This window comes from Electrophorus electricus, chromosome 14 (assembly GCF_013358815.1).
Source record: "Electrophorus electricus isolate fEleEle1 chromosome 14, fEleEle1.pri, whole genome shotgun sequence".
NCBI classification, from domain to species: domain Eukaryota; kingdom Metazoa; phylum Chordata; class Actinopteri; order Gymnotiformes; family Gymnotidae; genus Electrophorus; species Electrophorus electricus.
Window position 1 is genome coordinate 12,315,956 of NC_049548.1, and position 27,340 is coordinate 12,343,295.

General features: G+C 40.0%; 4 protein-coding genes across 6 annotated transcripts in view; 3 read left to right on the forward strand and 1 right to left on the reverse strand.

The window, feature by feature from the left end:
* The first annotated feature begins 3,155 nt into the window (after nucleotides 1-3,155).
* mfsd8 (major facilitator superfamily domain containing 8) lies at nucleotides 3,156-15,382 on the forward strand. 2 transcript variants are annotated; one of them, XM_027020919.2, is made up of 13 exons: nucleotides 3,156-3,220; nucleotides 4,047-4,223; nucleotides 9,861-9,934; nucleotides 10,221-10,264; nucleotides 10,612-10,852; nucleotides 10,948-11,061; nucleotides 12,387-12,531; nucleotides 12,828-12,886; nucleotides 13,231-13,339; nucleotides 13,587-13,721; nucleotides 14,123-14,226; nucleotides 14,460-14,686; nucleotides 14,860-15,382. In XM_027020919.2, exons 2-13 carry the CDS (start codon nucleotides 4,114-4,116, stop codon nucleotides 15,064-15,066), a joined length of 1,569 nt encoding a protein of 522 aa, XP_026876720.2. In that variant the 5' UTR covers nucleotides 3,156-3,220; nucleotides 4,047-4,113; the 3' UTR covers nucleotides 15,067-15,382. The 2 variants fall into 2 exon arrangements, with proteins under 2 accessions (XP_026876720.2, XP_026876721.2); XM_027020920.2 differs by lacking the exons at nucleotides 3,156-3,220; nucleotides 4,047-4,223 and adding an exon at nucleotides 7,779-8,098.
* Nucleotides 15,383-16,057: 675 nt separating this feature from the next.
* zcchc4 (zinc finger, CCHC domain containing 4) lies at nucleotides 16,058-24,442 on the reverse strand. The gene is made up of 13 exons (XM_027020921.2): nucleotides 24,285-24,442; nucleotides 23,938-24,056; nucleotides 23,785-23,867; nucleotides 23,408-23,686; nucleotides 22,826-22,906; nucleotides 19,254-19,326; nucleotides 19,004-19,148; nucleotides 18,731-18,837; nucleotides 18,506-18,627; nucleotides 18,020-18,095; nucleotides 17,895-17,946; nucleotides 17,620-17,746; nucleotides 16,058-17,325 (listed from the first exon to the last, which is right to left on the reverse strand). Exons 1-13 carry the CDS (start codon nucleotides 24,364-24,366, stop codon nucleotides 17,208-17,210), a joined length of 1,464 nt encoding a protein of 487 aa, XP_026876722.2. The 5' UTR covers nucleotides 24,367-24,442; the 3' UTR covers nucleotides 16,058-17,207.
* si:dkey-219e21.4 (tripartite motif-containing protein 14) lies at nucleotides 19,337-22,808 on the forward strand. 2 transcript variants are annotated; one of them, XM_027020923.2, is made up of 7 exons: nucleotides 19,337-19,680; nucleotides 20,254-20,384; nucleotides 20,538-20,633; nucleotides 20,981-21,214; nucleotides 21,473-21,492; nucleotides 21,651-21,784; nucleotides 22,030-22,808. In XM_027020923.2, the coding sequence occupies exons 2-7, from the start codon at nucleotides 20,256-20,258 to the stop codon at nucleotides 22,626-22,628; spliced, it is 1,212 nt and encodes a 403-aa protein (XP_026876724.2). In that variant the 5' UTR covers nucleotides 19,337-19,680; nucleotides 20,254-20,255; the 3' UTR covers nucleotides 22,629-22,808. The 2 variants fall into 2 exon arrangements, with proteins under 2 accessions (XP_026876724.2, XP_026876725.2); XM_027020924.2 differs by having other exon boundaries at nucleotides 20,555-20,633.
* Nucleotides 24,443-25,467: 1,025 nt separating the features above from the next.
* ablim2 (actin binding LIM protein family, member 2) overlaps nucleotides 25,468-27,340 on the forward strand; it is a 61,405-nt gene continuing 59,532 nt past the window's right edge. The window contains exon 1 of the mRNA XM_035533784.1: nucleotides 25,468-25,820. Within this exon, the coding sequence (XP_035389677.1) occupies nucleotides 25,811-25,820 (10 nt within the window). The 5' untranslated portion in view covers nucleotides 25,468-25,810. The remainder of the gene's footprint in view (nucleotides 25,821-27,340) is intronic.

Consider the following 27,340-nt stretch of genomic DNA (forward strand, 5'->3'; position numbering starts at 1 on the left):
AAAAGCAAAAAAGGCCCCAACAGCCTCAGGGTACATGAATGTCTCTCTATATTTAAATCTCTTTATATTCATCCCTTACCTGCAAGTCTATCTATCTACAGCCTTCTTTCCATCCTGATATAATGTTGATGTATTTATAAACCCAGCTACATTTAATAACTCAGCCAAATGCATGTAGTGTATTTATATTTGCCTGTAGTTATTGAACTGCACTTTATTTTGTAATTATCACAAGTCGCAAATTTGAATATTATTACTCTAGGACATGTACATATTCTTTAGGCCTAGAGGACATGTACATATTCTCTAGGCCTCAAAAGAAACAATTTAAAATTCTTCACTTTAAAGGACATATTTGTTCTTACTATGACCAAAGTAAGGTAAAGAGTACTGATAATAACAGAAACTTTGTCACTCAGAGGGAACCTAAAAGTGACCTTTATTTGTAAGTGGATAATATTTATTTTTAATAAAATAAAATGATATGTTTTCATTGACTGCAGATGATTATTTTATGTCAGAATAAAGAATATAATTAACCATTTCTCTGTCTGCCTAAATTAATAAGTGACATATTGACATCTTTAAAGAAAGACATGAAACACACCATATCTGCATTAATGAGTTTTTTAAATGAGGGAGAAAGTGAGACTATAAAACTGAGTCCACAGAGAGATTGTAAATGTTCAGCCAAACAGCCTTTTAATATATTTATTGCTGACACATGATGGAACCCAAAGGTTGGTTTAAGAGGCTTTGGCACCTCTTCTATCACACTTTACTCAACAGCTTTTGGGTCACGTGACTTTGCAGGTATTCTTTACTTTCTGAAATGTGCTATGTAGGTCTGCGATAAATTGCTACCACAATAAGTGACCACGTATTAAATTCCACGAGATGAGCTTCTGAAACATTGTTTACTCTGGTTTCCTCTGTGAAAACCCGAGTTCACTAACTAACAATATCGGACCAGTTGACTGTTAAGACTGCTAAGGAAGTATGCATGCTTGCACTGGTGAGAGGCTCCACAGATTTCTCGCACAGCCAGGGTCCATAACTGTCAGAGTCACATGCAAACACACTGCCATCCCCTCTCAGGTCTGCACAGTCCCTCTTCTCTGAGTCCCATTTCATCTTTATAGAGCAGTTTTGTTCAAATGCTGCATATATTTTGAATAAGAGGAAATATGAGCAAATGTTTATCTTCTGTATTGGTTCTCTGTTATACTCAATGATGTGAAAAGCTGCTCCAGGGCCATATGCCTTTAGTGACATTTTGAAGGGTCTCTCCGAGCATCTGGATGTGTGCATGAAGTTGTACTATATCTCTCTGTCTCTGTTCTCTCTTCCTTAAAAAAGGTTTCACCAGGCTGTGGGGCATCGGAAACATCCACTCTCCACAGCACTGCAACGGCAACACACAGGTTACACAAGAGCAGGCTGGCTCACTACCCACACCAGACATCATCTTTGTATTAGGTAATGTGTTTCATCCCAGTTCAAACAGTGGTCAACTGTGGAATGTAGCATGATATATATAATGTGATATAGCATGGTATAAGGTATAGACTTGTATCATATTGTAGTAGCAAGCACTTTGTGAAGGACTGGTGAGATTAATGATATTCATTTTTGAATAAGATTAACAGATGTAGGCACATGTCGACAGGAGACCTTTAACTAGAAAAACAGTGATAAAGAGAACTATCCACATCCACAGTATAGCAGGTCCTTTAACCACCCTATAGTCTGTCTGTAAAAGTAAAGACTTGAATTAACTACCAAAACACTTCCAGAAAGTGTGAAAGTGACAAACTGCACACAATAAAGATAACCTTTGGCACAGCATGTATTAGTGAAATTTGAATTTTAAAATGTGACCTTGGTCTATTATCTTAAGTTAATTACCTTAAACCAGCAGTCTGTTATTGGTACCTTGCAGAGAACAGTGAGTATAAGTATCATTGGTGGACCATACCTCCTTTTGAACTGATGGTTGCAAGATGCTCTGAACTAATTTCAGATGACTCCATGCCAGTGCACAGCTGGTTTTATTTTAAGTGATTAAATAAAATTTCTCTAAGATAAAACAACAAAATATTGGCCAAAAAACACATGACCAGAAAAGCTCTCTATACTGAATACTTCTTCCTCTTTACCATTTAAAGACCCTTATTTTGGGAGGGGTGAAAATGAGAAATTTTCAACTGTGAAAGGACAAGGAACTGCAAAAGGGTGTAAACATACAGAAAACACAATTTGATGTTTTTCAAACTACAGCCTAAGAAGGAAGAGGCCTAAGCTCCCATATGCATTAACTGAGTAATTGGTATTCCTTCACATTAATTTTACAGGTTCAATTTACTTTTACATTGCATTCGTATTTTATTACTATTGCATAAAAACCTTAACCCAGCTCTATGATTACAAAACCCACAGAACTGAGACCAGCAAAAGGTCTCTGCATGATAACACTATCTAGGTGACTTTCCAAACCTACACAATACACTGCAAATGCTACACAACACGCCTGTCACAGCAGGGAAAAGATAAGAAATTTCAGACATCTCTCTCTGTATTAGGCTTTTTATACAAAATTACAAAATGAAGTCAAATATTTATTAGTATTTTATTCAAAGAAAAGATCATTTCAAACAAACAAAAGGCTTATCTTTGCACAGCATACAATGTGAAGCCTGGTTCCTAATACTGAACACATTTCTCTAGAATGAACCATTTTCCTTAAATACACATTGCAAGTCTTTGTTAACTTCTTGAAAGAATTATACTGACATTTTGGATAGTCTGATGGAATTCCCCATCAAAAGGTCTCAAAGGCTACAAACCAACTTAGACAAATGCTGCCATTTAGGCCACAGGTGGATGGTACTGGTACCAGCAGGGCTGCAAACACGTGATGAACACGTCACTGCGACGGTCCTTTTAAATTAAGTAAACTCGTAAATTTAAGTAAACTCGAGGCAAAATCTGCACTTTAGCGTTTTTTTAGTTTTTACCATGTATGTAATGTGGAAAAAAAACACATCTGCATGTTCTTGGCAGTGTCTATCAAAATAACCAATAGAAAATCGCAAAATCACATATTCTATATAACTGGTAAGTCTATAATTTTCCAGATGCATCCGTCAGAGGCGTTTGCGCTCCCGCGAGAGGTCAGCTGCTGTGGAACTGCTGCGCTGTGTTCGCACAGATGTTCAGGGTAAGACTTAAATTTTTTGTGTGAAAGGTAATAATTTAACTTCTCAAATACTCAGTTTGTTCGAAGTAACATATGTATGTTTTACATATGATGGTTTAGCTTCAGTTTATAAAGCGGCTACCTGTCTAGTATTAACTGACAGCTAAATTACTTAACTGATTTATTCTAAACATTTCATGTAATATTACATTACATTTCTTGTTACATGTAAGCATATTATAAATATAAAATCATACCTATGAATTGACATATGTCTAAATATATTTAAAATATGACTTAAATTGTTGGGATTTGTTTTCACTGTTCGAACAAGTAATGTTTTTAGAGTTCCTGGAAAAATTGAATAGTCATAACGTTGTTGGATAAGAATACAAGACTACATTGGTAAGGATACGCAAAAAAGTCAAGACTAATAGCTCAGGCTGCTATGTTTCTCTAGGTATAACCTAATTAATGCTAAAGCGCAGTGTGTAAAGACTTGACGCCAGTAGCCATGCTGAACAACACAGAGAATTAGGCTGTTAAGTGCGCAATCTACTGGTTGCACGAACTGTAGCCTTGTCAGCGAACAAAAGTGCACAATAAAGAAAAAATAACTTAAATAAGTGAACCGGCTTACTTTGAATCGAATATGACAAAATACGGGCAAGAGATCAGAATAAAGATAAATGATGCAAAAAAAATAATAATATTATTAATAATAATAATAATAATAATAATAATAATAGTAATTCCACATAAACTTGCATCTGCTGTTTTTGTCTGAGATTGGTCTGAAATCGAAGCCGCTCCCTCACCCACATCTTTTCTTTGTCTCCTCCTTTAGTTCTTTTGGTGGTTGTAGATTGGGACAGCTCCACTCCCGCCATAAAAGCCATCAACAGAAATGTTCAATGGACTTAATGCCCTATAAAAGTGGTGGAACTTTTTCGATGAGTCACAGAAGGGAGTCTCAACCCCGAACATTGTGGGATGACAGAATGGAACAACCTAAGAGACAGAGGTGGGTGAGAAAAATAGCTGAGAGGCAGAGAGAAAAACAGTTGCAAATTAACGAGAAAAGAGGTGCCAAATTTGTAATGGTTAGCATACTTGATGGTCCCACCCTATCCCACCCTAGTCAGGAGAGGGCAAACGAGGCCACTGTTCTTTTATTAAGCTGCTTTGTGGGTGGAATGGAACTATCTTAGAGTGATTGTGACTAGATATTGCAAAAATTGAGGGAGAGATACTGCATACTTGTGTCATCCTGCCTTTTACACTGAAGACACATAGTCTGACCAGTATTATTAAATATGTATCTTGTGAAATATTTGCTACCAAGTGAACTAGTGGACAGAATAAATGACTCCAAGGCAGAGCTGTGCACAACATTACACCATCCAGCCAATGTTCACAATCCTTAGGCAATCTGCTTGATAAGAGTTAGTCCCGAGGCCTCCCTCTGGTGGCCGCAAGGGCCCTCGGCCTGGTGCCAACCCTTCCACAAGTCAGGCACACTACTAATCAAGCTTGATGACCAACAACTGGGCTGTTTTCTGGTTTTGTTTGGGAAGTTTTAGTTTGGTTTTCCCCAGTGCATCGGGGCTGCCATTCTTCCCGTGGCGTCCTTGGTTCTCCCTTTTTCCACGCTCGGCGTGGTGTTTAGTTTTTCCTCTCCTTTTGTCATCCTCCATTCTTTTTAAGCGAGATGTATTTGATGGCTGCTGCAGTCTAGCGGGTGTTTGTTTGCGTTTGCCTTGCACCAAAGTGGCCAGGGTTCAACTCCCCACCTTTTTTACTTCTCTGGTTTTACCTGTTCTTAAATCTAACTGTTTTGCACACAGGCCCACCATCATTGAACTGTGGTAGCTCACCCAGTAGGCTGTTGATGTCTTCACCTATCTGTCCTGGGTTTGAGCCCCATTACTGCTTGTAGCATTCCACTCACCACTCTGATTATATTCTGTGATCAAAAAAATATTCCACCCTCTTGATGACTTCATTGAAGAGTTGCATATGTATATTGTCTAAGCTTATATACAAAAGAACATTAATGTGAAAAAAATGTTCAAAAAATAAAACAACCAAATTGAGGAATAAGAAGATATGATATATATATATAATTTCCTATGCCTGCAGATGCTACTGCTTGTTGAATTCACAACTCAAAATGTCCCATTGTTAAATTTGTTAAATTTGACCTCGCACATGGTACACATAAACATGGCCATACTTTAGACTTAATTATATCCCCTGGAGTAGAAACCAAAGTGTCCAGTATATTTGATAGAGGGCTTTTGGACCATTACTGTGTTTCTTTATGTTCTCTATGCTCACCAGTTTTAAAACTACTAAGAAAACTGTTACAAAACGCTACTTTAAAGATGTCTCAGTGACACGTAGCTCTAATCTTCTTAGCTCACTACTTCCTATCAAGACCATAACATGTGACAATGTAGTAGACAGCTTTACATTAAGGCTAAATGAATGATTCAATACTATAGCACCTCTAACAACCAAACACAGGCACGATACTTGTAAAACTCCATGGAAGAACGTAAACTCATTATGTTTAAGAGAGAAAGCAGAACAAAAACAGAGAAGGACTAAGCTCACCGTCCACCTTGAATTTGTTAAAAATCTGCAAACCAAACTCAACACAGAGATCAGAAATGCAAGGGCAGCCTAGTTGATATCCACCAAAATAATCCTAAATTTCTGCTTTACTACAATTAACAAACTGGTTTACCACTCATCTCATACCTCATTATAATTCTCTAATGACAACTGTGATGATTTGCTAAATTCTTTGGTAATCTGCTCCGTTTAGGAATAGCATTATACAAGTTCCCATTGGCTTGGTAGTTCATGGTGCACCAGAATGCTTTCTGAATTCTTAGAGATTGACACTGAAACTCTTACAAAAGTGATCTCATCATTAAACACTACTAGCTGTCCTCTAGACCCCATACCAACGTATTTCTTTAAAAAGCCTTCAGCGCGCTATCGAAATACATTGCTAATATTGTCTCCTCTAAAGAAGAATAAATTAGAACTGTTAGATTGGGTAGAGAGGAAAGACAGGAATCACACATAAATAGAATTTGAGGGCTTTATTGGAGTCCAAAGATACAGATAACAAATAGAGCAGGGTAGGGAATCAAGTTAAATAGTGCAATCCAAAATATGACAGGCACAATGGCAGGAACCATAACAACAGGCATAAGGTCATAACATTAAAGGTAAATGTACAAGCAACAGGCTCGAAAACATATGGTAGGCCAAACGAGACTTTGCCAATTTAGGACAGAAGAAGAGGCTTAATATACTAACAAGAATCAAGCTAACTAAGAACAGGTATAGTTAGAACTCTGGGGATTTGGATCACCCCAGAGGTTTCTGGGAAACGTAGTTATAATGTCCTGCAACTCATTGATGACAAAACAGAATTTATCACCATTGGAAATGGTCATGAGGGTACTGATGCAGTAACTTATCTGGAGTCCCTATCAGGTAAGGCCCAACACTATATCAAAAACCTAGGTGTCACAATTGAGTATGACCTAAACTTTAAACACATTGTTAGCAACATCTCCAGAACAATGTCCTATCATATTCGTGGTCCAGAAGTATCCTCACAGCAACTGAGAGTGAAAAACTACTGCATGCATTTGTATCTTCAGGTCTGGACTACTGCTCTCCCTAAGAATACTATTTCAAGCCTGAAGAGGTTTCAACATACAGTAGCTAGAGTACTAGCACGTGGAAAGATGAGAGACCCTGCTACGCTGGCACCGGCTACATGTCTTATCTGGAATTGACTTTAAAATACTACTGCTTTATTTTCAAGTGTTTACATGGTCTTGCTCCCCAACATCTCAGTATGGTCATGTAGAACACACCCTCAGCGTAAATGGGAATGTAAATGACTGTGAGTGCACTGGCAGTTCAGAGCTTAATATCTTAATAATGGATCATGAAATTTAAAGCAACATGCTTATTGCAGGAGGCCCAATGTGCGTTATGGTCTTCATCCATTTCCAACTCAGTGATGGCCAATTCAATGATAATTGTGGAAATTTAAGTTACACTACATGAAAACATAACAAAACAAAACAAAACTGATGCCTAAAAACAAACACACAAACAAAAAAAACAAACTGACCCAGTCAATAAACTGCACTGTAAAGATAAAAGGCGGGTTAATTTACTTAGAACTCAGCAGACTAGTTATTCAACTTACATGTTGCTTAATAAATCAATACATGCATCATCACCAACAAACATGAAATGCAAATATGTTAATGTGGTTAAACTGTTTAGTAAAAGGACAATAGGCCTAGAACATACATAGTATAAATAGAACTTATTTTAGTCTTGTTACCGTCGATACGAAAGAGCAGACTTCACATAAAATGCTATGTTTTTATTTAAACGCTGTTTTTTTCTTTAAACACTAACTACCCTCACTAATTCATTCCGCGAAAGCCGAGGGACTTTAATTTTGAAAAGAAAGAACGCGTGGGAATTTTATGACTTCACACGACGAAGTGTCACAGCGCCAGTTATGCGTCAGTAACGCTGCAGGACTTCAGGCTGTGCAGCGCTCACTGGTAACGCATACTGGTCGTGTTTATAAAAGTTAAAATGGCAGCATTACGTGTTTCTCTGACAACGTTATCGAGAGTAGTGCTGTTACTTCCACCACGCAACTGGGAAATTGGAAGTTAATTTCAATAGGCAGTTGGCAAAGTAAAAGATGGAGTTAACATTACTTTCAATGTCACTTTCAGCCGTCCTCTGCCACGTGTTTTGATCTTTTCACTGTGGCGCTTAAACAATGTCCCTCGACTCAGAAGATGAAATAACCCCTCTACTTAAAGGCGATGATGACAGGTGAGTGAGGGAATTCAATTGACCAGTTAGCCATCTAGTAGCGACCTTTATGTTATCCTGAGAAGACCCGTGAAAGAAATTTTACTTCGTGCCGGCCAGCAGATTTAGGCAGATTAGGCATTTTAATATTTAACATTTCTAGTTAATCATTGGACCAAACCTGGCTATAGCTAGCTATAGGTATAGGTAGCTATTTAATTAGGTTAGCTTAATTTGTTTCCTAGCCAGCTAACAATACTTTTGTCCAAGCATCTAAGTATAGTATGTACGATATAGCATATATGACATGTAAATGAAAGCATGCAAATTAATGATCTGACATGGAGGTTGGAGGTTTTATTTTCTGGCCATTTGTAATAACTGCAGGACAAAGGAAAGCCCGTCAGTACAGTGTGAATATTTCATAAATATCAGCATTGAGGTGCTTGTTTTTTCACTGTGGAGGAGCTTTTCTTAATACCTACCTTTAATTTCTTTTGGCACATATGCAGTCATGATTTCTACTGGCTCAGGGACTTGCTTGATGAAAGTGTTGGGCATATTTCTTCTTTGTTTTTTTGAGGAAACATAGTCTAAGTAGTAACACTAACAAGAAGATTCTTTTTTTTTTTTTGGTTCTTTTTCAAAATACAGGAGGTCTTTAATCTTTTAATGGACCTTCAGTTTTGTAATCAATACAATATGACAAACACAATGCAAAACATGCAGTAATGTTCTTTATAAATTGCTTGATGGTATAGGACCAGCCTGTCTGTCTGATATGGTGCAGCGTTATGAGCCAGTCAGATGTCTGAGATCATTAGGAACTGGTAATTTAGTCCTGCCTAAGGTAAAAAAATATCTATGAGAAGTAGCAATAGCTATTATGTTATTTTTAAATGGAGCTAGTTGTCAGAGGATATTGGAAGAACCCCCACAGTAGATGTTTTTAAATCTAAACTAAAACTCATCTTTCTTTGGCCAGGCTTTGGGCTCAGGTTAAACACTGTCCTGCGGATCCCGTGACAATATGAACTTAAGCACTACAGAGCATTTTTATTTCTTTTCATTCTCGATTCTTAATTCAAACTTTATATGTGTAAATTGATTTTATGTACTTTATATTCTTTATATTTTCTATTAATCATATTTAATTTAGTCTACATTTAATTCAGGCTACATCTCTTTATTCTTTCATCATATTTCTTTAAATGAACATTAGTCCAATTCACTTTATTTTTAATAACTTGTATTTATAACATTTTATTTTTAGTTTTTGTTAAATATCTTCCTGAGATAATAGATTTTAGGAGGTAGTAAGCTATATTATACTTCTTTCATTTTCATGGTGTCTCCCACCAAACTCGAGTGGTGGAGAAGAGTTTACATCCAGGAACTCGGTGCCTGTATTATTGAATAACTTTACAGATTTTTTTCTAAAATGTTCTGCTTGTTTGTCTATTAATCATGCACATAGTGGTTATCTAGGAATTATGACTCTGGAAAGTAAAATATATCTATTGAAGATGTGAATTGAAATATTTTCAAGGAGTCATAGTTTTAAACTGGGCTCAGTGGTGGTGTCAGTCCAAATTCCAAAAATATTACAGTACTGTAATAATGTTACTTAATGTTGGTTTTAGCAGGATGTGATTTTTGGCTTATGGCCAGGTTCTTCAACCTGTCATATGGTCACAATTAATCAGAACCATGCTTTTGGCTTCATAGTCAGGTCACTGAGAGCTGTGAGTGCTAATTGATGTTGCTGCGTCTGTCCCTATAGGACTGAAGAAGATGGGAGGAGCCGATGGAGGTCAATCAGGGTCATGTACTTCACCATGTTCCTCAGCAGTGTGGGTGAGACACTGCTGTGAAATTATGAAGCCCATGCCCACACCAGAAAACCTGCATATGCAGAGTTATTCCACTGTACCTCCAGGCACCCAAGACTGGGACTTCTGTCTGACTTTTTTTTTTTAAATTCAGTAATGCTAGACATTCAGAATGTGCATTAGAGTAATTTGTTTTTGGTCAACATGTAATTTCCAGCATGTTATGGACTCTACCTCATAATAACAATGGATTGAAAAAGTGAAAAGTATGTCAGTTTGCAGTATGTCAATGATTGCAATATTCTCTTCAGGTTTTACAATTGTCATCACATCAATATGGCCCTATCTGCAAAAGGTAAATATGTTGTTTGGTTCAAACTAAATTCTTTACTCTTTAGGGAGGTTTGTGTTGTCCACTTAAAAAAAAAAAGTTCAAATAATCTCTCCAAAGCTAAACATAGCGACTGCTAGAACAGAGTTCACAAAAGAGAAATGAAAAAAAGGAAGGAGCTAAAATAATCAGGTGCTTCTTGAGAACCTAACTCCTAAGTATTTCAGTTTTGAGCGACGTGATCTCATAGAGACTTGTGCTTTGGCGTACTTTCATCGAATGATTAAATAAATAATGTATGTCCTTTGGTTAAAGAAAAAACAAGTATTTGTTGATATATGTAAATGAGACACATTTAATGTCATTTGTAGATTGATGACAGTGCAGATGCCAGCTTCCTGGGCTGGGTGGTAGCTGCCTATAGCTTGGGTCAGATGGTGGCATCACCTCTGTTTGGGCTATGGTCCAATCACAGGCCTCGGCGGGAATCTCTGGTCTGCTCCATATGTATCAATGTTTTGGCCAACATCTACTACTCCTATGTGTACCTCCCTCCATCTCACAAGAAGTACCACATTCTTCTGGCCCGAGTGTTTGTTGGCTTTGGAGCAGGTAAGGGCTAAGAAGACTAAGACTTGGCACTGTGCAAAACGAGAAAACAGTGTCCAAACTGTGGCTGATTGAGTATTATCTTGAATCCCCTGCAGGTAATGTGGCTGTGGTGAGGGCTTATGTTGCAGGTGCCACTTCTCTGACAGAGAGAACCAGTGCGATGGCCAACATGAGTGCCTGTCAGGCACTGGGGTTCATTCTGGGACCAGGTTTGTCTTTTCTCAGTGCAGCGATTCAGGCAACTCTGCAGTGGATCATCTTAGAGGCATTAGGAGTCAGTTAAGGTGTTGTATGCTTTTTGCTGATGATTTAAAATGCCCTCTCATAAGCTTTGAGACATTTAAGTCAAGCATATCTGCCTCAGGCAGCACATATGTAAACAGAACTTCTAATACTGTCAAAAACATAACTACACTAGAGTGTCCAATTGGTGTAGACATGTTTGTTGGTTTCTGCATTAACGGTTGTGGTTTAGAAGAAAGATTAGCAGTGGGTTAAAAATGTCCCTGCTCTAAAAATAATCTGAGATAAAAAAACAAAAAAAAACAAATAGAGGATGTTTGGCCTCTGTGTAGGCCTTTCAACTCTGTACATGCAGTGCATCATGTGAGTAACTGGAAGGAAAGCAAAACAGTGACAGAGGTTGAAGGTCATCTTAATTCAGGGATATTTATGTGCACTGTACAGTCAGTGTATGCCTTAAATACTCAGATTTACATTTATGGAATTTAGCTGACACTTTTATCCAAAGTGCCTTACAATTATAACTGAGTACAACTTGAGCCATTGAGGGTTAAGGGCCTTGCTCAGGGGCCCAGCAGCAGTAACTTGGCAGTAGTGGGACTTGAACCAGCAATCTTCCAGTTACAAGTCAAGTACCTTAACCACTGAGCCAGTTCTGTCCTTTGAATACAGAACCAAAACTGCAACACTACAATGTCCAATTACTTGCAGACTGCACAAAAAATGTGATGTGGCCAGTGTCAGCCCTGTAGAAAGTGCTGGCCGTGTGATGCAGTTAGAGCCACTGGCTGTGTGTCAGTCTTCAGAAGACGCAGCGGTTTCACAGGAAGTGGAGAAATGCTAGTGAACACTTTGGTTGTAGGATTTGCACCACTGTCTTCACAATTTCACACACATTATGCGTTGTGTGTAAAAATGGTCACTGGTCTACTGGTCAAAATATGGGCCAAAAAATGAATGGGCAAAACCCAAATAATTGGTCAGAAAATTAACAGGAACAAGTAAAATGTTTATGTAATCTTCTTGTGCACAAAGCTAACGTCATGAAATGATTTATATGTTTTGATATACCATTCAAACTAGCACACATCTTGGCGTTCAAAATGTTCCAGTTATTGGCTTTTGAGACCACTGAGACCAAAAGCTTAGTATTGTGCAATTCTAGTTGTGCCGCATTTTGTTTTGCCCAGGAGTAAACACCCGGACTACTTTTGGCATTTAAGACATTTATGTCAATTAAATTGCATCACGTTTTGGTTAAGTGTGGACTGTTGTGTGTGGATATTCCCAGCTCTCCAGGCAGCTCTGTCGGCTATTGGTGAGAAAGGTTTCTACATAGAGCTCCTTCACCTGAAGTTTAATATGTACACTGCCCCAGCACTACTAGCTGCCTTCTTTGGGGTCGTCAACATTGTCCTGGTGCTTGTAGTCCTGAGGTAATGTTATAACCATATAGTGAATTAATAAACATTGTTATAACCCTGTTGTTCTGAGGTAATGCTATAAGCATATTGCATTTTTAATTGTTGCCAGAATTATGGCTGTAGCAGTGTTAGAATATCACACCTCTCTAAATGAGTTCATTAAAGATTTATAATGGAAAAGCGATGCATTCTGAGGTTTATTGTTTTATTTAGAGAACTGTAAGGGCGTGTTAACATTTTAAGTAATGTGCCATCGCTTTGTGAAGAAAAGGAACCAATTTCCAGTGGCTTTTATTTTGTTTTACCAGGGAGCATCGTGTAGCTGATGATGGGAGACAGATCAGAGCTATTAACTGTGTCTCAGAAGGTATATGCGTTTCATTCAGAACTCTATGCCTTCACAACCAGCAGCTTATGTAACTGCAGTTTAGGGTTTTCATCTCATGAAATGTTTAATAACCAGCTGAACTTATTCGGGTGTTTTTTAATGGTAAAATACTATAAAATTAAGCGACAAGGTTTAAGCACCCCTTTTATTTTTGTATAATAATTTTTACATTATTTCTTTCAAAACATTATTTCATACAAGACTGTTATTCAAAATTCAAAAGCAACAGGTGTCAGCTTCAGTTTACATTTTTAATCATAAATGCTACTTTTAGAGGAGGCAGAGAAGAGACTCAAATGTTGGTTTTATTTTCCACTTCACAGACCAGGTACATGTAGCCCCTGAGATAGAGGGAAGTATTGACCACATTGCTGTGCTTACATCCAACATCCTTTTCTTCATCATCCTCTTCATTTTTGCTGTGTTTGAAACGTGAGTACATGCTTGCTGTCTCAGTGTAATTAGGCATTTAAGGCAGCAACAATAGGAAGTTCTTAGTATAATTGAGAATCTGAAAAACAGTGTGAACTTCTGGAATAAAAGGGACCACGCTGCCAAATTAGCTTCCTTAGCCCATGTCAAACAATGCATTTAGAAGCCAATCAGAAACGTATACGTGGTTAATAGCCACTGAAGTGCCTCTCATTCATGTACACGGTGGTGGTATTTTGCTCTGCAGTATATCCACCCCGTTGTCTATGGACATGTTTGCTTGGACAAGGAAAGACGCTGTTCTGTACAATGGAATCATACTTGCAGCCGTTGGATTTCAGTCCGTCATAGTGTTCCTTGTCGTCAAAGTCCTTTCTGTGCGGTGAGTTACAGAATTTCTCTTCAGCGTGGTGGTGTGTTAAAGTGGATGATAGATGCAGAACACTCGCTTTTATTGAGCATATTTGGTGTGCTGCCTGGTTTTCTGTGCAGTTACACCAATTGTCAGAACTGCTATGACTGGATTTTTAGCTCCTGTACTATATTCAACACTAGTATGCTATTTATCAACAAATATATGCTGGCAAGCCCTTGAGCTTGGATTATTATTTAACAAGTTACATGCCAAAAAAAGGCTTAATGCACGTTTAAGTGTTTTTGGCATTAGTAAGACAGCAGGTGTAGAATAAATACCTCTTGAATAAATTTTAACATAGAATAGCCATGTGGCAGTCTAATCGAGCACATGTAGTTACGATGCCTCTTTCTCCACTCAACTGTCAGGGTTGGTGATCGTCCCCTGCTCTTGGGCGGCTTGGTCATCATTTTTATTGGCTTTTTTATCCTATTACCTTGGGGAACCCAGTACCCAAAGATTCAGTGGATAGGTGAGGAATTTTCTCCATTGTCATTCATTGAATTGAAAAAAAAATAAATTCAAGCAATACAAACAACAAAAAAAAAACAGCAACAACAACAAAAAAACCTAAAAGAAGCAGAGTTGAACGTTAACAAAGTACACAGGTTGAAATGCAAGTGACTCCATGGAGTCAGGGAAAAGGAGATGGAGACCCCAGACCTTCCGATCATTCCATTGCTCATTGTCTCTCCCACTCCTCAGACCTTCAGAATTACTCTATGCCAGATATTCTTCTGGCACCTCCCCTAACCACTAATGGCACTGTGGAGCCCACTGGATGCCCACCTGAACAAACGTGGTGCCAGTATACCCCTGCCATCCACCTGGCACAGTACATCACGTCTGACATTCTCATAGGAGTGGGTTACCCTGCAACTAATGTCATGTCCTACACGTTGTACTCAAAGATCTTGGGACCCAAACCACAGGTATGATTGGTATTGCACAAATGTTATTACAGGTTATTACAGGACAATGTAGCTATTGTCTCACTCCCCTCATTTTGCACATGCTTTAGGTTTTCTTAGCTCCAGTACTTGGACCAAGACAGAATAAGGTTCTTACAGCTGGGGTGTGTGTGCGTGTGTTTGTTTCTTCCCAGGGTGTATACATGGGCTGGCTGACAGCTTCAGGCAGTGGTGCCCGAACTCTGGGACCCGTGTTCGTTTCACAGGTCTACACCATCTTAGGTCCTCGCTGGGCCTTCAGTCTGATCTGTGGCATTGTGCTAGCGGCCATCCTGCTCTTGATGGCCATGTATAAGAGGCTCATTGCGTTCTCAGTGCGCAATGGACGGATGGAGGAGTGACCGCTGCTTAAAGGAGGACAATGCTGATTCGAGGGTGTGTGCAGGGACACCCATCGAATAACTCGGGACATACCTCCTTTGGTGGGTAGTGACCCCAGAAAGTGAAGACCACTACTACAGGCTCCATTTCCCATGGACCCTTTCTTGTTAGTATGTCTAAGCAATGATCTAGTGATCTAATGACCCAAAGTCTTTTAAAACAATAGAATAACAATAGAAAAATGGCAATTTGAAAGACGTTTGACAAAACTACTTTATAAATTGTGTGTGTGTGTGTGTGTGTGTGTGTGTGTGTGTGTATATATACGCGCACACACACACACACACCAAAAAAAAGGAAACACTAATATTTCGTTGGACCACATTTAGCTTTGATTGCGGCACGCATTCGCTGTAGCATCATTTCCACAAACTTCTGCAATCACATTTATTTCTGGCCAGCCTTTATGCTCCCTAGCAAATTGAAGCCGTTTTTGCCGGTTAGCCTCACTGACAAGTGGTTTTCTTAAGGCTACACAGCTGGTAAGTCCCAATCTCGAGTTTCCTTCGCATTGTGCGTGCGGAAATGTTCTTACCTTCACTATTAAACATATTGTTTTCTATTTGATTTCAAGATTTTTTCCGACCACATTGTGCAGATGATGTTTCTGCACTGTCCTTACACTTTTTAATAATGTGTTGGACAGTTCTTAGGCTGATTTTAGTCGTTTCAGCAATCTCTTTAGATGTTTTCTCTGCTTGATGCATGCCAATAATTTGACCCTTGTGAAACAGATTAACATCTTTTCCATGACTATAGGATGTGTCTTTCTACATGGTTGTTTAAGAAATGAGAAGCTACTCAGTGCATCAGTTAGGGTTAAATAACTTGTTGCCAGCTGAAACAATCACTCATGCAGTAATTATCCAATGGGAGGCTCTTACCTATTTGCTTAGTTAAATCCAGGTGGTGACCTTTTTTTTTGGCCAGGCTGTGTGTGTACTTCACTGCAATTTTGACTCTACATATTTTACTACGGTACACTGCAGTTACTCACCCGGATTCATATACACATTTGCATATTGCAACATTTTCATAGGTCATGAAAGATCACTACTTAGTCATGGTGTGTAAGGTTTTTCATAGCATGTATAGTGTTTAGCTGTGCTATGGGAAAACGTTAACTTCTGGGTCAAGACTTTGATGAATGAACTTGTAAATGTACTTTTTAAAACATTTTTTATATACTAGAATTTTGATTTAATATTGTTTGCATTTGTGGATTGCTGATCTAAAATTCTGACCTAATGAAGGTAAAGCACACCACACACTCTATTTACAATATAATTTAACTTGCTTATTTGGATTTTGGTAATGAACTAACTGTACCAATATTAGTTTTAAATATCAGAGAACACTCTCTCGCCGTCCAGCTACTACTTGCATGTAGAGATCTAATGGAAGCTTCTTCAGAGCCTGTTTTCTGAACATGGCAAGCATCTGGATTACACCTTAAAAAAAAAAAAAGTAACACTAACATTTTTGTGAAAATGATACTCAATTACCCACCATTTCACTGCGAGTTATACTGTGTATGACTATGTATGTGACGAATAAACCAAACTTGAATTACAAGATCTCTAAACATTTTGGTCATTAAATAATACTAAATGTCTAAGATACTGTTTTATTTTCCAGCTAAAGCAGCTTTAAAAAAAAATTATTTAAGACTGATATTTAGCATGATTTTATGTTTGGAATAAATGTCTTTTACATGTTTTGTTGTAGTTATTTTTTTTCCAAGTCCCCATATGTATTAATGAACCACAATGTAAGTTTTTTTTTTTTAATTGTATCAAATAGCTCATCCAAGTGATTTGATCAAATGATTCGATAAGTCAAAAAACAGATTTGACTTTTAAATCATTGTACAGTTGCTGATATACCTTGGTTTTAGAGTATTCCAGGATACTACTGGAAGTTTTCGCCATCTTCATTCTTCACTGGAATAAAATGTCCCTATTTCAACCGTGTTAAAGGTGCATTGCCAGTGAGGCATGTGGCTGGTGTAGTCTGTCTGACCTAAGAAATGACCTCACAAGAGCCATCAGTCTGCCCCCTGACTGTGGCAAGACGTTACCAATACACTGTACAAGTGAAGTCATGTGACCGTTTTCTGCTTCCTGTAGCCCTTCTTGGACGGCTTGTTTTTGCCAGTGGTTTTCGAGTCACAGCTCAACAGGCTTCGAGCACCCTTTCTCCTCCTCTGCTGCTGTAAGCTGCAAAGGCAGTCAGGAAAAGGCAGCTAAGGTCAGTGGGGAATACCAACTGCAGTGTCCACACTTATGCAAACGCATATCCTTGTGTGTTTACAGCTTGCTGAAGTGACCTCATCTGCCTCCTAACATTAGTAGCGCATAAAAAAGAAATGTGGTGTGCGCATTCAGGACATTCATAACCACTCACTGCTTATGAATTTGCATGTGTGTATGCATGCGTGTTCGGCGCCCAGTGTGCATGTATGTCACTTGACCGTTTTTTCGCCGGTGGCGTGTAGGGGGATGTCCACTCACCCCTTCCTGCACTTGCTGGGACAGGCTCTGTGTTTGTGGCCTGGCCTACCGCAGTGGTAGCAGCCTGTCTGTCCACACTGATGACCCGGGAGGGCACAGTGGCTGCATGATGAACAGTGCTGCCAGGCTGAGGGAGCAAAGCACATAAGCAGAACAGTGATGACGCCACAGAGGTGCCTGGTAAGTACAGAAACACAAGCTCATAACGTTCTGGTATGATCTACAAAAAGGCTTGTGAAGACTGTTAAAACATATAAATGAATTCTCACACTTACAGGGCTTCACACACTTCCCACATTCTGAACAATGCTTCCACTGTCTTCCATTCTGAGGACAAGACAGACAGTTCTGAGCATCTTTCTTTTTGCTGTCTCCAGCATGCCGGTACGACGGGGCCTACCTTTGATGTGCACGCGTCACACTCTGGGCAGTGCCTGTTCTCTGGTGAGACATATCTCTTGCAAATGCTGCAAAACCTGGAATGGGGGAGGAATTGGCAAAGAGAAGATCAAATTCAAATCACTTTGCGAATGTATAATGCAGGAGCGTGGACTTGGCCGTGTCACCTGTAACCTTTTTGGCCAGGCTGTGTGTGTGTACTTCACTGCAATTTTGACTCTACATATTTTACTACGGTACACTGCAGTTACTCACCCGGATTCATATACACATTTGCATATTGCAACATTTTCATAGGTCATGAAAGATCACTACTTAGTCATGGTGTGTAAGGTTTTTCATAGCATGTATAGTGTTTAGCTGTGCTATGGGAAAACGTTAACTTCTGGGTCAAGACTTTGATGAATGAGCTTGTAAATGTACTTTTTAAAACATTTTTTATATACTAGAATTTTGATTTAATATTGTTTGCATTTGGCCGTGTCACCTGTAACCTTCGTCTGATGGCAGAACGATGTCTTCAGGACAGAGGTTGGTGAACAGCCTAACAGGAGACAGCTTGCGTCCAGACTTCCCATGCTTGTACAATGGGTGGTTATCGTAGTCCACCTGCGGTAAACAGCAGTACATGCCAAAGCTCCAACATATAGCTGAGAAATATAATCCTGGTGAAGACCTTCTGTTTCATATTTTGTTGCGGATAATCCTATACCTGATAATCCAACATGGTAAATGAAGGGAAGCAGTCAAGAATTCGTGGCTCAAAGTAGTATGGGAATATCCAGATCATCGGCATCTCCGAGACGGCATCTCCGAGGGCTGCATGATGCGTTTGGGATGGTTATTAGTTTACAATGCATATTTATGCAGCTGTACGTTGTTGCTAAATAAAAGTGACTGCAGACAGTCAGAAATGTGCACTTCTGCATATTTATTGATGCTGGGCTGTAATGCCGTTTCTGTTTAAAACAATAAGGACCAACACCTGTTCCCTGAAGCTTTCTCCATGTCTCTGATATCTTGGAGAATGTATCACCCAGTAGCTTTACCAGACCCCCAAAGGGTGGGTCTGCCACCATCACTGTTTTAGCTCCGCCCTCTGTCAGGAAGTCCAGGAAAACTCTGGATGCCTGTTGGAATATTGGAGTTTGGAATATAGGAGTTTGCTGGATTAGCGCACATATATTAAGTCAAAAGGTAGAGGAAGTAGACATTGTGGTGGTGTGTTTTTTTACCTTTCCATTAAAGAAGTGATGGTTAAACATATTATAATGACAAAATTCATCCTGGCCATAAAACTGGGAATATCTAAACGGGAAAACAAAGAAGACATCATTGATATAACAGAATTCTTTAACAGTTCAAATAAATAAATAAATAAACTTTTGTTTTCAGTATGCCTTAATATATAAAATCTTCCTGCTTTGTCCATAAATTCTGCAGGCTGTGTCTTTAGATGAACAATTATTTTCTTCTCTGGAATGAGAATTCTGTGTGTAGGCATGACCATGCATGTGCACACAAGGACCCCCCCCCACCCCTGACAAACAGGCTTTGGCTTGTCATTGACTTACATACTCATCTACAGTTTTTGTGTCTCACCCCAGTGAAAAAGTCAGACAGAGCACAGACACACTGCATCAGTCCCACCCTGCAGAATAAGTAAGTATCTGTTCCTTCTTGTGCACTTGACTTGAGTTGAATCTTGAGATCTTGTACATTAATGGAATGTTCATTTGGTCCTGAACTGTGACTACAGAATGAGAGCATGCTTGGGAGAACCGATCTGAACAGGCTGCAATGCAAACCACATATGACTGTCTTTCATTTAGATAAATGTACAAAACTCAAAGGGATTAGTTCAGTGTTGACTTAAAGGCAGTCATTAAAATGACTAAGATTTGCTGTGTATGATTCAGTTGAGTTAAAAGCAAAGGGCTTGCAGTACACATTCTACTAGTGGCTTGTTGGGACAAACAGCACTTTGGCTTCCGCAAGGGGGAGGGAATAAATATGCACCCCTGGGGAATGAAAAGCTACCTTCAGATAGAGATTATACTGTTTTGGGAGTCAAATGTACATTTAAATTTTGCATAATTCAATAGTAGTGATAAAGGTAAAAGCAGTGACCACTGCTGCATTTCAAAATTGAGTAGATCCATATCGATTCCTTTGATTAAGAGATGTTAGTTTTCGTCTTGGACTCTGTGTTTTGCATTCTCTTTCCATCAACAGAAATGGCAGCAGAAGACTGTACAGCTCAGCGCGAAGGAGGTTCGGATGGGCTCGATTTGGTCACGGAGCCCTATCCGCGCTCCCCAAAACCAAACCGCAAAACAGACAGCTCCTCGCTCCAGTGCTCACAGGTTGGCTTACCTCCCTCCCCACAGCTTTCAATCACAGCTGAACTCTGTGTAGTACTACTGACTGTTAAAGCAGTGGTGGCTTTTGGTGGTCATCAGCAGTAAAGAGTTGACCATGATAAAAAGGCATGAAGGGTGAATGTGTGGGAATGCTAGGAGCAGCTGTCCTGCAGGCTGGCGGAGCTGGAGAAGGAGAGCAGGAGGACAGAGGCTCACGTGGCATCTCTGAAAAAACGACAAGCCAACCTGACTGTGAGTGATTAGCACCTACATCCTCTCCTTACATCTGTCCACTGCTTTACACCATAACTTCTCCTTACATCTACACAGGCTTGTCCCCATCAAAGAAAATCGTCGCTCCCAACTGCTCTGGATTAAAGAAAAAGCTCAGATTCAATAGATTACAGCCCCAGGGTGTGAACTCCTTAACCAGAAATGTTTTGACACACCCAGTGCCAAACCCCCTCTCTCTCTCTCTCTCTCTCTCTCTCTCTCTCTCTCTCTCTCTCTCTCTCTCTCTCTCTCTCTCTCTCTCTCTCTCTCTCTCTCTCTCTCTCTCTCTCTCTCTCTCTCTCTCTCTCCATACACTCGCTGTTTAGATGAACGCAGATGAAATGGTGCGGCAGGTGCGAGAGCGTTACGAGGGCTTGCGCCTGGCACTGGACTGGGACGAGCAGGCTGTACTGGAGCGCCTGGAGCAGGAGCACAGAGAGAGCAGCAGCAGGCTGACCCGGGTGCTGCAGGACTGGAGTCAGCACCTGAGAGTGGTGCGCAAACACAGCGGCACCATCACGAAACTGCAGGAGGGCGCGGCCATGGGCCAGCAGCAGGAGGCAAGACTGAACCTCCCCCTTCTCAGAGTAGTTCATGATTTAAAGTAACCCATACAAAACATAGTGTAGAGAGATTTAGTTGTGTTTGCCTAACCTAGTTTCATAAATACAACTGCAAGGTTGGAAACAGAATGTGTTTAAATTATAGTTGGCCAGGGTGTAATATAACAACATATGTGTCAAGTACACTGTGAAATTTAAAGCATCATCCTTGGTAAGACTGCCCTTCTAAGTGATTATTATGTACTCTGTTTTCAGGTCCTTATAGAGGATTTCAGGTAAACCCAATATCCTAATATGAGGAGACAACGTATTAATTTATGATATATTAATAAACAAACAACAGATTCAGGCTATTACAGATTAAATTAAAATTAGTCCTTAAATGAAATGAGACTAGAAATGTTTGTAATTCGAATCTGAAACCTTTCTGAAGTTGCCATAAGAAACTGAATGCAGATGATGAGGCCATTAGACTGAATGAGGAGAGATTCCAGAAGCTTCTGAAGGCTTTAGGGAAGCTCTCAAAGGACTTGGAAGCCCAGCTACAGAGAAAGATCCTGCTGCTTGGTAAAGAGTGTGGTTTGAGCCAAATTTCATGGCTGAGTGCAATAATACTGAACACGATATCTTGATTTTAAAAAACTAAAAAATAAAATATCACTATGTAAATTAAGTCAAGAACTCATAGCTGGTTACATTTATTAATTATACATTTTCAGTAATATTGGTTTATATCCAATTATAATTCATTTATAGCTGTTCTAAGTGGATTAGTTGTGGATCGACCATTTTGCAATTGTCTTTGTTGCCAGACTCCACAGAAGTGGTGATTGACTCAATAACCAGCCACAGACAAATCAAAGTAACATCAGGAGGGCGGAGCATGTACGTCTCTCCAAAAGAGTGCTCTGCTCCTCATCACCCCCTACAGTTTGATCAGGTCTACTGCGCACTGGGCTCAGCTGCCATAACAGCAGGACAGCATTACTGGGAGGCATCTGTCCATTGTTGCCCTGCCTGGGCTGTGGGCGTGGCCTACAGCAGCCTGCACAGAAAGGGGCGGGACAAAAGCGCAAAGCTGGGCAGGAACAGGCTCTCGTGGTGCCTGGAGTTTCAGGACGGCCACCTCTCGGCCTGGCACAACGACCGGCACGTGGCTCTTTCCACGAGGGCGGGGCAGGGGGCACCAAACAAAGTGGGTGTGTTTGTGAACTACCCGAAGGGCTATGTGGCCTTCTACGATGCCGAGGCAATGAAAGTGCTACAGGAGTTCTCGGGAGCGTGCTCAGCCATGTTTGAGAGAGCCCATCACCAGTTCACAGAGCCACTCTTCCCTGCTTTTCGCTTCTTCAAGCCCAAAGATGTACGCAGTGTCCCAGATCACATGCGGATATGTGAACTCAGCCTCTAGTGAGCTACCCTGCAGCATTGCTGAACCTCTGATAGGTGCACAAACATCATTCTAGATTTGTAAAGAAATGCAACACTATAACCTTGCTTTATTACATTGAATTTTTTAATTAAAATAAAGGAGATCAATTTCTGTATGTGTGGTTTTTTAGCTTTTAGAAATTCCCATAGCCACAGAGCAACTAAATTTGCACATACCTGAAATCAATATCCAGTAATAAACTCTTCATGGCATCAGTCCTACTCTCTGTGCTTCGTATCTTAATCATTTCATGTAATCTGTAATTAGTGAAAAAATGTTTATGTAAACAAAACATTTCAAAAATAAAAACAGGTCAAAATGTATGGTTTTCAACATATACTAATCTCATCTTAATTCAGGCTAGTTTGGAAAATATCCATATACATGGTTAGAGTGTTTTGAATGGTAATTCCAGTAACTAATCCACTGATGTCAATACTAGAGAATAATCTATCCTATTTGTTTGGAATTACTACCATTAGCCCACACTGTTTCACTTGCTATTTCTCCTCATACCACAATCTAGATTTGTCACAGAGTAGCATCTTTAAAGTCGGGTTAAACTTGAGTCACTGTGAAAAGTTCAGGGAAAGCGATGTACCAATGGCAAACAGATTCACAAATCTTCAAGTCTTTACATCCTAAAATATTTGCATGGCTCTGAGATATAAATCTCCAAATATAAAGCCTGGATTGTTTGACTACAGCCTACTGATATGGACACCTTTCCATCTGGCTCAGCATCACTCCCAGCTCACCGTGGCGTTCCCACACAGAGAACCTTCTGGAATCCTAATCCAGACAACACATCCAGAAGGAAACGGCAACTGCGATCAGCAAACAAGTATTGTGCATTACTCTTCTTATTTTCCAAGGGGCATAGCAATAGACTGGGTCTTCTCAAGCGTGCCACTGAGATGTCATCATTAAGCGCCTTGTGCGAGGCATGATTGGTCCATTCTTCGGGGAGGAGTAGGATTTGACAATCCACACAAAACCTCCTCTGATCCAGTGGCAGGGACACGAACTCTCTGAATCTGAGGAAATTGAGAGTGGCTTTTACTCAGTGATTTACGCTTTGCATAAGGTGTACATTTTCGTCATCTTCCTTGACTAGCCAGCTGCAGACACTTACCTCGAGCAGTACTCTACATGAGTGTAGCGGGGCCTCTTTAATAGGTTATGCTGTTCTCGCACAAGCAGTTTTGCTTCTGAAACCTAAAGCAAAAAGTCAGGAGTTCAAAGAGAGTGCAACACAAGCAGCTTGCTCCAACTTTGAGACAGTTACCTTTTCGTCCTCCCACTGAAAAAAGTTGCATTCCTTTCTATCACGGCACGCAGAACAAGCGTAAAATCTCCTTCCATTCCTCGAGCCTTTGCATGTTACCTGGAACAGAACCGTAGGTCCTGAAAAACAAACCCACTCATGGTAAGTACATCAAACTTAAGTGACATCTGTTTATTGCAATACAAAATACGAATTACTAACTTAAATCGTTGTAAATTAGCAAATACAAGACATTCAATCATTAACAGAATTCAGACAATAAGTCTGAAAAGCTCGTGAGTGCTGATCCTGTGAATAACGGCTTGCAAGATAGACTAATCAAGTTTTAAAACTACGCGCGCACACACCATGTGGACACTGTGGAGCTGTTTTGTCTTCTTCTCCTTGAATGATGACTTCTACATCTCCGATGTCGTTAATATCAGACATTTTACCAAATCTTTATTCTGGCAGAAATGACCAACTCACACACTCATACCCAACAGAGCGGCGCCATGTTGGTTTGCCCGTGCATGTCGCTGAAATATGACGTGAAATATGACGCTGTCGCTTTCGAACCGCCTTCAACAAGCTCCCTGAACAAGCTATGCTGTTGAATTAACAACAACAACAACAACAATAACAACAACAATAATAACAATAATAATAATAATAATAATAATAATAATAATAATAATATTTCAGACTGTAGTTTAATACAGAATTTGCAGGACTTAATAACGTAAAAAATAACCCGGTTTTTCAACATTCGAGTTGCATTCGAGCCTGTTCTGTTGAAGCATTTCAATGTTCTCTGAGTAATACTGAGTTTTAAAGAATATAGGCCTATTGGAGGCGAAATGTATGCTTACTCATATTGGAAGGGCATCCATTCCCAGTCTGCATTCAGTTTCTTTTGGTCAATTTCTTCTGATAAATTTGCGGAATGTAGACAGGTGGATGATATGTATTTCTAATACTGCAACCTTATACCTCGCCAGTGCCATTAGTGCTCTATTTTTAACTGTAGGTGGCAGTAAAAGCTAAAGAAAGAAAAATGCTTCGACTAAAAGCAGTAGCTGGTAGTGTTATTTTCCCCAATAGGTTATTTGTCCGTCCGCTAGGTGTTAGATGTGATTTCTTTATGGATAAAACAGATAGATCTGATCTACTCCTAATTATTATTCATGTTACTAATCCACTGACATGGTATCATTTACGTCTTGATGTACGCAAAGTTTATATCTAGGTTACCCTTCATATGAACGACTTCTGTCCGAAACACCCTGTTTCTCTGGAAAATCCGTGTACTTCACTACTATCTATCTATCTATCTATCTATCTATCTATCTATCTATCTATCTATCTATCTATCTATCTATCTATCTATCTATCTTTGTGACGTGTATCGAGAGAGATACACGTCACAAAGATAGATAGAGAGAGAGAGAGAGATATACACGTCACAAAGATAGAGAGAGAGAGAGAGAGAGAGAGAGAGAGAGAGAGAGAGAGAGAGAGAGAGAGAGAGAGAGAGAGAGAGAGAGAGATCGAGTAATGAGCCACGTGTCCCCGCACGTAAACGAAGCGCAGTCGGGAGATGTCCCCGCCGCTGTTTATCCTCTGGCTCGAGGGATGGTGCTGAGGAGAGGGCGAAGTGCGCCGCTGTCACACGGAAACACCCAAGCCAGTCGTGCACTTCTTCAAGACCTATCGTACAAACCTTCATATCGCAGTAGAATATATACTGCCGAAGATCATCTAACTGAAATTGGTGGTGTTCTCACCTACGGGCATCTTTGCACTGGAGTAACCAAGAAAGCGCACTGATGCCTCAGCAGTGAGGATATCGACTACAGCATAACCATAATCTGGCGACAGGTCGGGCAGAGCGATGAGCACCGGTGAGTCTTGCTCTTGTTTTTAGACCTTGTTTTTAACACGGATGGAATCGGTGCGTAGTACACTGCAATCTATTTTGTAATCGACGTGTTATTTTCTTGTTTGACGTGACAGTGTTAGACGGGCAGACGTTTATAGCCACAATCTAGTATACGTTGTAGGCCATCTGTTTGGTTGCGCAATGTCGAATTTTTGCGCCACCGGTCCGATTATTCTCGTGACAACATTTCCCCCCCGCAGCGTGGCTATTTCGTGTGCGTGTGCGTGAGTGTGCAGTCTCTTCCCCTTAAATATACAGGGCGGAGCGGTTATTTCGCACTGCAGTCTATTACGAAAGTGGCTAACGTGCTACGATCAGTCTCCGTGGCAGAGCAGCACAACGGTGTTGTCTGACTATCCACCTTTGGTTAGCACAAAAATCTTTACTCTGTAAATATCTCATGTCGACGTAGGGAATGGGGCAAACTCGTTATTAGTAGCGTAAAATGCATTAAGAGCGTCAAGCAACGAGAGGAGGTTCAGCATCTTTCTTCTTTTGACTAACAAAATAAAAGCTATTTAACGCTTAGTGCTTAGTGGGATGTAGTAGTCGAACGTTTTTACACTGCAGTATGAAGGGTCTTATAGAAGAAGTCCATGACGTCCATAGTCTGTTGCCTAGAGGCTCTTCTCCTGAATAGGCCCATGGGTGTTCACCCAGTGAATGGCAAGTAATGGGAAGTCTATGAGAGTGGTTTTACAAAAATGGATAAGCAGTGATTTAGTCTGCCAGTCATCATGTTTTGTAGTGCATGGGTGCTGATCACGGGCTAAGTAACTAAGACCAGGCATTAGCTAATTTAGCAGACAGGCCGGTCAATAGTGCCTAAACCTGTTCAATACTCACACTGTAAAAATATTCCCTTCTCACTCACCCTCACTCTCAAGACACCCACTTTTTGTGATGGCTGAGTATGGGAAATGCTCTTTATTTAGTAGCAGTGCTTCAAATACAAAGGGACTTTCCTTTATACCGTAATGCAGATCTGTCACTTTGATTTTATTGACAGTGTAGCCAGGGATCATGTGACAAGTCTTTTAGGTTCAAAATTCACTTTTAGGTTCCATACTCACTAAAATATTGGCTTGTCCTAAATGCTGGATATAGTTTCCACCTGATATCAAGGACAGGTTATTAGAGTTATTTCAAATTGAATTCATCCGTTTTTGCACATCCAGTCCCATTAAAATCCGTTTTCTGGATACTCTCTGCTGGCACGTGGGGTTTTGTTGTTGTCTGTTTTCTAATGACAAATGTACCCGCATTGGAGAACTGCAGACAGCCCACAGATCTGTGAAGCTCTGAGCACCAGTCCTTTCAAGATATGTCAGCAGTCGCTGCTAACACTTCTAGTGTGGGCAGCTTCCTGACTTTTAGACAGACCTATGGTTCATAAAATCTGTTTTAAATAATTAGGTTCTTTGTAAGGAAGCCCCACTCTATGTGTGTGTGTGGGGTATATAAGTAGTACACCAGTATGTT